This window comes from Adiantum capillus-veneris, chromosome 16 (assembly GCF_014529385.1).
Source record: "Adiantum capillus-veneris isolate H3 chromosome 16, ASM1452938v2, whole genome shotgun sequence".
Lineage (NCBI taxonomy): Eukaryota > Viridiplantae > Streptophyta > Polypodiopsida > Polypodiales > Pteridaceae > Adiantum > Adiantum capillus-veneris.
The window spans coordinates 64,897,957-64,907,688 of NC_140946.1; the positions used below are offsets into that span (position 1 = coordinate 64,897,957).

Genomic DNA, 9,732 nt, shown 5'->3' on the forward strand with positions numbered 1-9,732 from the left:
TATAGAGCATGCAAAAATCTAGGAAGCATCCAATTTGCAATTCATAGGGGGTGGCTAGTGTAATGTAGGCGAAGGGATTGCCTCCTTGCAGTGTATTTGTGGCCTCTAGAATGCCAATATTGTTCTACACATCTACTCAAAGTTGAGCATGGTGCTTGTGATTATAACATGCAAAATATTGTATCCACCTCCCAAACACACATGCACACCACTCAAAGCAAATTGCATGATGTAGCATGTGTAATATGCCCTTGTCTTAGCCAATCCAATCAATACTTAAGTGTTTCATCGTTGTTTAAAAAAACACGCTAGTTTAGAAACACATTGCCTCTGTTCTTGTTTGAATGACAATTGAGTTAGAGGCTCTCCATAATTGGGTTTCATGGTGCACAATGTGGGCTTGTGTGAACTAGTGAACTTTGAAGTTGGAGGTTCTGCTTGGCAAAGCTTGAAAGGATGGACGTGGCCAATTGCAGGCTATGAGAAGAGTTTGAACTCATTCCAGCCTCAAAAATACTAAAAGCAACACCACCATATCCTCATCCTGTGGGCTAGGCCACCGTATTAATGATGTCAAAATTCCACATCATCTCTGCTGCAGCTCCCATATACCTTCTTCATCCTTCCATTTCGCGTCTCCACCCGTCTCTCGCTCTCCCCTTCTTGAGGAGCGTGAGTGGCTACATCGCCTTAGCCAAGCTGTAGTGTCACCACTGCATTTCTCCCTTCCTGTCAGGGTCTTGGTTAAGTCTCTGGGCGACGTCGCCCTCTTCTTCCTCGCAGCCCCAATGGCTTCTACTGTGGCTAGAATCAGCTCCTCAGCCACTGCTCTGCATGCGTCTTGTAGCAAGGGTGCTCAAGAGTATCGAAAGTCTAATGGCGTTTCTTCATTTGCCGGCCTCAAGAATGCGGCGAGCTTCCCCACTGCTTCCTCTTCTGCTGTTACTTCTCAGTGGTACGAGACCACGAGATGGGCTCACGTTCCCTCGGATAGAAGTGTTTCCAAAAGGGCTTCCGTGATTGCCATGGCAGCTGATGGTAAGCTTGATGCCTTTAGTTGATTGGAACGAGTGGGGTGTGCAATCGTGCGTGCGTGCGTGCGCGTGTGTGCGTGTGTGTGTGTATGTGTGAGAGGTGTTGTTCTATATTACAATTCATGTGACAGGAATTTAGACTGCAAAGGATGTTGGATTTACTGACACTGTATACTTGAGCTTGGATCTATCTCCCTTGACAGTTAGAAGCCCCTGGTTTAGATGGATTTTCTATGTTGAGATTGAAATGAGTGTTCTTTTAAAGAATATTCATGTGGCAATGATTGGATTCATATCAGGTAAAAAAACACTCTACTGTACTTGTTGACACACAATACCCAAATAAATTTTGATTGGCAAGTGAGGCTACGTACCATACAATCTAAATCTTTGTTAAATTCAAAGTTGAATAAACCTTGACGGGCAAGTGAGGCTATGAACGACAGAAGCTGTATCTTTCCAAACATGATGTGTAACTCATACAATTGTTAAAAGGGAAGCTTCTTCTGAAGGTATGCTTGTATGATGATACCAAATTTTTGTTCATGCTGCATGCACAACCATTATACTGGTTATCCGAGCGCATCTTGTATCGATTCTACTCCAGAACCTGTACATATTATGTTCTTTCGTAAAGCTTTATCATCTGATAGTAAATCCTAAGACTAGGTGAGAGAAGGCATGGCATTACATTCAAATATATTTTTGTCAAGATAACGATTGTTTTGCCTAAGCTATTCTGTGGCAAATTGCTAGTTTAGTGTTGAAAAAATCTGAACAAGTTAGTTGAGTTCATGTTTGTTGCAGGCTTCCTGATATTCGTTTTGTCTTGTAAGGTTCTGCGTATGTTGCATACTTGTCTTGCACCCAACTCAAGAATGACCAATTTGTGCTGTGCAGGCGAAAAGCGGGAAGTACCCTTGAAAGACTACCGCAATATTGGTATCATGGCGCACATCGATGCTGGCAAAACTACAACAACAGAGCGCATTCTTTTCTACACAGGGAAAAGCTACAAGATAGGAGAGGTGCATGAGGGCACGGCTACAATGGATTGGATGGAGCAAGAGCAGGAGAGAGGTATCACCATTACCTCTGCAGCAACCACCGCAAAGTGGAAGGATCATCGAATTAATATCATTGACACGCCAGGGCACGTGGATTTTACTTTGGAGGTAGAGAGAGCTTTGAGAGTTCTTGATGGTGCTATTTGCTTGTTTGATAGTGTTGCTGGGGTTGAGCCTCAATCTGAAACTGTCTGGCGACAAGCTGATAAGTATGGGGTTCCCAGAATTTGCTTTGTCAACAAGATGGATAGGTTGGGTGCCAACTTCTTTCGCACACGTGATATGATTGTCTCCAATTTGGGTGCGAAGCCGCTTGTCTTGCAACTTCCTATTGGGTCTGAAGATACCTTTGTAGGGGTTGTAGATTTAGTGACAATGAAAGCCATCGTTTGGAATGGGGAAGAGCTTGGTGCGAAGTTTGATTATATTGACATTCCTGATGATTTGAAAGAAATAGCAGCTGATTACAGGGCTCAAATGATTGAGATAATTGTTGAGCAGGATGATCAAGCTATGGAACAGTACCTTGAAGGGGTAGAGCCAGATGAAGAGACCATGAAGGGACTCATCCGTAAAGGAACAATCTCCCTTTCGTTTGTGCCTGTTTTGTGTGGCTCAGCATTCAAGAACAAAGGAGTGCAGCCTCTTCTTGATGCCGTCGTGGCTTATCTTCCATCTCCTCTTGATTTGCCCACTATGAAAGGATCAGCCCCCGAGGATCCCGAGACTGTTATAGAGAGGAAGCCCAGTGATGATGAGCCCTTTTCTGGTTTAGCTTTCAAGATTATGACTGACCCTTTTGTGGGCTCCCTTACCTTTGTCCGAGTCTATTCAGGTGTGCTTTCGGGTGGTTCTTATGTCCTGAATTCTAACAAGAACAAGAAGGAGAGAATAGGGCGGTTGCTGGAAATGCACGCTAACAGCCGGGAAGATGTCAAGGCAGCAAGAACAGGTGACATTATTGCTTTGGCTGGTCTGAAGGATACAATCACAGGAGAAACTATTTGCGATGCAGACAAACCAGTTGTTCTGGAAAGAATGGACTTCCCAGATCCAGTGATCAAAGTGGCCATCGAGCCCAAAACTAAAGTTGACATTGACAAGATGGCTAATGGTCTTATCAAGCTAGCTCAAGAGGATCCTTCCTTCCATTTCTCACGAGATGAAGAGAGTAACCAGACGGTCATAGAGGGAATGGGAGAGTTGCACCTGGAGATTATTGTTGACAGGCTCAAAAGAGAGTTCAAGGTATGTACACAATATTTTTCTTTGCATTACTTATATATGCAGCTTCATGTGTCAATTATAGGTAATGCATTTTCTCAATATCTCTTTTTGATGAGAGCATGGTTTTCTTCTGACCCGTCCGAATGAGGAACCATACTTCTGGATGCATCAGAGTCTGACTGAAGTATGATTAGGTTCGAACTTGGCTGCCTTGAGGCTTCATTTTTTGGCCTCCTCTGCATTGTGTTAAGTGTCATATGTAGACTGGTTTTAGTGTGTTGAATTAAATCTGATATATGGAGACCGTTAGGGGGTCTGATCCATACTTATTCTGTATTTCCGTACCCATTCAAGTGATGTATGTTTGATGCGAGGAAAAACTATGGATGAGAGATATCATGATCGATTGTACCTTGTTCTAGTCTCATGGGCCATTTTTGGCCTGTAAGAATTGTTAAAATATCTTAACGATGTTTTCATGTGTCTTTATAGGTTGAGGCAAATGTGGGTGCCCCTCAAGTCAATTACAGAGAGAGCATCTCTCGACCTGTAGAAGTGAAGTATGTGCACAAGAAGCAATCAGGTGGACAAGGGCAGTTTGCAGAAATAGTTGTCAAGTTTCAGCCTCTTGAACCTGGAAGCGGATATGAATTCAAGAGTGAAATCAAAGGTGGAACGGTACCCAAGGAGTATATACCTGGTGTGGTGAAGGGTCTTGAAGAGTGTATGAACAATGGTGTTCTGGCTGGCTTTCCTGTTGTGGATGTAAGAGCTACTTTGATAGATGGTTCTTATCATGAGGTCGACTCCAGCGTCCTGGCATTCCAACTTGCTGCAAGGGGAGCTTTTAGAGAGGGTATGAACAAGGCGGCTCCAAAACTGTTGGAGCCAATAATGAAAGTGGAAGTTGTCACTCCTGAAGATCATCTGGGTGATGTGATTGGGGATTTGAACTCTCGGCGAGGACAGATCAACAGCTTTGGTGATAAGCCTGGTGGGATGAAGGTATGATTTGCTTGCAAGTCTCCAGTGATCAAGTAGTTGTTTGCCTGAAAGGGTCTACCTGTTTGTTTGGTTCACTGCTTTCAATTCTTTTCAATAATTTTGTGCCTTTTGTATTTTTTGAGTGTTGTAGCCTTTCTTATGATTCCTAAGTTCAGACTTTTCTGACCTTAAGAAGGTATATTCTTTTATAGGGATAAAAAGAAATTTTGAAGCCATCTGTGTGTGATATCTCATAAAAGATGATCTTCTACTCTGTGCAGAACATTAATGAAATGATGCATGTGCTGGAAGGTGTAGGGAAAGGACCTTTAGTGACCTCTCCCAGCAATCAGGGCAAACGGTGGAGGTCGGTAGCCTTGATTGCGGGAGAGGACACTAAGGGTCCTTTCCTGGCCTTCAAGGTCAGGGGGGACCAATCTTGAGGGTTTCATTCCCAGGTGTCCAGTCTCTCAGACTGAGATTCCGCTCAGTCTCCCAGGTTGGTCAAGCCTGCCCTATTAGCTGCAGTGCGTTCTGAGCCAATGGTTGGCTGGAGGTTTCTATGTTTCCATATGCTGACGTGGCGAGCATATGGCAGTGTTGAGAAAGTATTCCTGCTCAGAAAGTACACTAAATGGACAGCTGGGAGGGGCTGCCCCCTAACCCCCGACCATGACAGTATTTGAATGGATGTGAGGAGTAGACTTACAAATAATTATGGGGTAGGGAACGGTCATTTAATGACCATTCCACATAATATCGACGACCACATGGCGACCGGCGGAATCGCCGAGAGCCAAGGTGGGAGTCGATATTATGGGAATGGTCACTAAATGCCCATTCCCGATTGCAAGAGTTGGGCGGAGGGGGGCCAGGATTGTTACAGTGGGGTCGAGGAGCGCTGCAGCACTCAGTTAGTATGGAAGTGATACAGTAGGCACTATAGCACTGCAGTATGTTGCTCATACCCTTTCATCCCGACTACTCGTGCCTTGGTTACATCCATCCCAGAGGACAAGGCACCTGTTCCTACTCGTGCAGCAGTGATGCACCGGTTATTATCTCAGTTGGACTAGACGGTTTATCTCTGTGAAGGGTTGTGAAGGGTTGAAGGAGCCTGTTGCTGTTCCACATCCTCCTGATTCCACTATTACAGTCCGCACTGTAGCACTTCAATAGGGCAGCAACCTGAGTCTGATTGCAGGTCGTCTGCCTTTCCACGTGCTGATGTGGCGCAATGTTGTTGGCTGCAAGACAAATTCTGTGTGCTGAGTTGGAGAAAAATGATAGGCTTGCATGGCTTTACGTTCTGCATGCGGACGTGTCATCCATCCAGCAATTGCAGATCTGTATTCTCCTGTAGAATCGACAGTAAACGGAGGGTTGAGATCTACAGCCCCTCGACGCCCAACCTTGACAGGAACATATTCAAACATACCTACTCATTCGTACATGCATACATATACAAATATACATAGCATCATCTATTATATACATGTATATGTATCTATGCATATTTTTATATTTATGCATGCATGTATTATAGCTATTTACGCTTGCATATATGCCTAAAATAAAGGCGGTAAGTTTATTATCAACTGGGCATTCTTTTGAGAATCTAAGTGGCTTTATGGTTAACAACAGAGGAGGTGGGTAGTTACATTCTTGATTATAAATTGTTAGTTTTCACTTGCAGTGATGTATGTCTAGAATGTCATGGTAGCAACCTGTATGGGCTTTTGCAGGTCATAGGGTCGTGTACATTTGTGACATAGCGAACATGTTTCTAATTGAAAAGTTATGTTTGTGCAGGTGGTGGATTCACTTGTGCCCCTGTCAGAGATGTTCCAATATGTGAGCACATTGCGTGGGATGACCAAAGGAAGGGCTTCGTACACCATGCAGCTTGCTAAATTTGATATAGTACCACAACATATCCAGAACCAAATTTCAGCCAAGGCTCAAACGGCCGCTGCAGCTTGACTACCTTCTCCACCTTAAAGGAAGTACGGGCCTCAGTGTATATTAGTCTCCTCTAAACATTGCAATTTTTTAGGAGTTTCCAACACAATGTAGGTTTAGTGCGCATGGTTGGGATTTATGGAAGGGAATGAATTGTGTGAAGTCTTTACTCTCTCTCTCTCTCTCACACACACACACATACACACACACACTCACACGGTCTTAAGAGACATACTGATGGTCTTGGGTTTTGTTTTATTATGTCAAGAGTTTCCCTTCTTTGGAGAACAAGGTCTTAAAGTTTTGAGCCGCACCCCCCCCCCCCCCCCCCCCTTCCCCCCCCCCACCCCAACACACACACACACACACACACACACACACAAACGCACCCTTTCTTATCTAGGCTAATAAAATATTGGTGTGTTAGTGGGTATGTGTGTGTTGTCTAGGGTAATAATCCAAAAAGATCAATGCATCTCTTCCTTTTCGTCATTGTCGACTCGTTTGTCTCTCTAGTCTTCTTCTACTTCTCCCCGTAGTTTAATTTAGAGCTGGGTCTTACCATGCAGTAGTGGTAAGGGTGGTATTTATGTGGTGTGGTACATATTGGTGGTCACTCAGCGCATGGTAGTAATTATGGTGGCATGGGAGAGAACTTCCAAAGGCACATGTCAAGGGGTGCTGAGAGGGTTGCAAATTATGCTTGATTGTGACCTTAATGAACCAGCACTTGTAACCTGCAGAGAGAGATAAGAGAGATTCTGATTTGGCTGTGTAAGGTTTCAATTTGTCTTTGTTTTTTGAGAAACCCAAGGATTTGAGAGTGTAAGGTTCCAATCTGTTATTTTGTTTTGGGAAATCCTTTACACTGAAAAGTAACGTGTGTAGTTGCGACAAAGAGTGAGCAGTGACAAATTTCCTAAGTTCGCAATTCGCCATTTAGTTATGAAAAACTCTTGCGTGATAAAAAAGTATGTATCATGTGTGTGTGTGTGTGTGAGACAACTGCTAAATTCTACTCTTCATGGAATTATTGTTTGGTATGTAAAATATTTATAGGCAGCCATAATTTTATCATCCATTACGAGCAAAAGTGGAAGCTATGGAAGATAAGTAGAGATGGGACATTAATATGCTATGTGCACCAAAATTTGCAATTGCTCTGTTTACTGTAGTCATCTTTCCTGTTTGCGGACACTAATAAAGAATAAAAGGTATACTACTCCTTGCGGAGACAATCTCCACAATAGGCACTTCAAGGTAAATTATAAGTGTCCACCAAAACCTTCAAGTGCTCTGCTCAAAACGTCGATTCTCTGTAGTTGTATTTCCTCTCTACGGACACAAAGAAAGAAAAAATGGTATACTACTCCCTGCAGAGACAATCTCCACTAAATGCTTTCATTGGTTGTCACTTTTGTACATTTTGTGCAACTACTGGTTATAGATCGGACATGCTGCACATGCGATTATTAGCAGAGTCTGAGGTGGTCTTTTCCTCCTTAACAAAATATTCACATGTTAGCATAGGACACTTCCAATGTTATGGGTAGGCTTGAGCTTTTGATGTTGATAGTGAGTAAATCGACCATGAGTGGGGTTGTTTGCGAGAGTATTCTGTCGGTTCACAAATGTGTAGATCTCATCTTCTGTTAGTGCTATTGAGGGCATCTCTTAGATTCAAATATTAGCTTGTGATATATTAGAATGAACAAATATTTTAACCCCAAATTTTCCTTGTTTCCCTTATCTAGAGAGTAAAAAACAGGAGTGATAATTGAGTTTGCAAGACAATGAAGTAAAGCTTACTTGACAACTAGCTTATGTGAGCTTGGTGATGGTGAGGGATATACACAATTTATGTAATAGAAAGCTGTGAGAGAGAGAGAGAGAGAGAGAGAGAGAGAGAGAGAGAGACGAAATATAGCCTACACGATTACCACCTTGGGTGAGCTTGGTGATGGCGAGGAGATTGTATTGCTCAAGTTGATGGCAAGAGATTGCACCTTTCCTCTTGCATCTGCTTAAAATAGCCCAGAGCTTCCTTGCCAAAACCATATCTGCAATCATCATGCTCCTAGAAATGACATCCTATGGAGGATCTCTATCAAGATTGCATGCTGGCACCACATTTTTTGTACATAAGGCATGTGGCCTTATGCAAGTCATTGACATCATCTTCAGGGGTGTCTTCAGGGGTATCGTCTCTTGGAGCGTGTTAATTGCAGATATGCCCAGCGTCTCGTAGAGCAACATGGTTGTGGCAACAAAGCTCTGGGTTGTTTTAACCAAAGGTTTTTCTCCATATGCAATCACACCTTCACAAGAAGATTTAGAAATTTTCTCATGTAGAAAAACAAAGTCTGTCTCAATGTTTTTCATACAATGCATAACATCATGAGCTTCTGCTCGAGAGGTACCGCATACCTAGCTAGGTACGATTGGGGGCAGGGGACCGTGGCCCGGCCGGCGCCTCCCTCATAGAAGCTCATGATGTTGAGGTAAGTCACAATGTGGGGAAATATTGTGAGGATTTGTCCAAAACTTATTGTGCTTGGAGGTCTGTGGCCTTATGGAATTTGTCCAGAGAATTCACAATCTGACTGCTGGGGAGCTATTCTTGTAGAAAGATGTAATGCTTGACAATACCTTGGTCATTCAAGGGAAATACATTAAGGTACAATCGTAGATGAATGCATTTTGGAGAAAGGCCTTTGCTAATAACCCTTTCCTTCGCATTTGGTTAAATCCTGTATAATCTATGATGGCACCACATTTGGCATATATATTATATTTGCCAAGCATGACAAGCGAGAATTCTCGCACCATGTCAACACAATGCATAAGGCTAGAGGCCGTCAAGGGGTAGGGATGGTCCCTTCCTGACCGTTCCCTGTTTCTTGGGCGACTGCAAGGCGACCGATGGGAGCCAAAAGCCATAGCGAGAGCCCTGGAAACAGGCAATGGTCAGCAAGGGGACCATTCCCGGTCTTCAAGGGAGGGCGGGCGGGCGGGGCGGGGGAGGGCAGTTTAACACAGTCGACAAACGTCACATGCACAAATTCTGAATGCTACAGGCAAACATTCCAAGTGCTGAGGTGGCAACTGCTGGTTGAAATACCACATGCTGAGTTGGCTTCTCTTGGTTTGCTAGCCACCGAATTTTTCCGGGCTGCTTATGTGGCCTTAATCTGTCGGCTGTTAGTTGGAATTCCATTGCAGGAAGGGTGAGTAGATGGACGGTTCAGCCGACCGCCGACCTTGAAGGGGTAGGGAATGGTCCCTGAGATTCCCCATAATTCTTCGACCCCTTGGCGACCGACGGATGCCAGGAGCCATGGGGGAGGAGAATTGTGGTGAATGGTCCCTGAGGGACCATTCCCGATCGTCAAGGCTCGGGGGGAGGGGGGCCAGTACTGCACAAGGCAGGAGGACAAAAGGCGACAGCGGCATAGGTG

At 44.1% G+C, this 9,732-nt stretch overlaps 1 protein-coding gene across 1 annotated transcript; it reads left to right on the top strand.

The window, feature by feature from the left end:
- The first annotated feature begins 579 nt into the window (after positions 1-579).
- Positions 580-6,436, top strand: SCO1 (Translation elongation factor EFG/EF2 protein). The gene is made up of 4 exons (XM_086485067.1): positions 580-1,038; positions 1,935-3,349; positions 3,821-4,333; positions 6,125-6,436. Exons 1-4 carry the CDS (start codon positions 789-791, stop codon positions 6,293-6,295), a joined length of 2,349 nt encoding a protein of 782 aa, XP_086341193.1. The 5' UTR covers positions 580-788; the 3' UTR covers positions 6,296-6,436.
- Positions 6,437-9,732: the final 3,296 nt, after the last annotated feature.

Excerpts from the sequence above, each read along its gene's own strand:
- SCO1 (XM_086485067.1), top strand. The coding sequence starts at position 789 with ATGGCTTCTACTGTGGCTAGAATCAGCTCCTCAGCCACTGCTCTGCAT. Across the intron at positions 1,039-1,934 it reads GATTGCCATGGCAGCTGATG|GCGAAAAGCGGGAAGTACCC; the intron begins GTAAGCTTGATG and ends TGTGCTGTGCAG. Across the intron at positions 4,334-6,124 it reads ATAAGCCTGGTGGGATGAAG|GTGGTGGATTCACTTGTGCC; the intron begins GTATGATTTGCT and ends ATGTTTGTGCAG.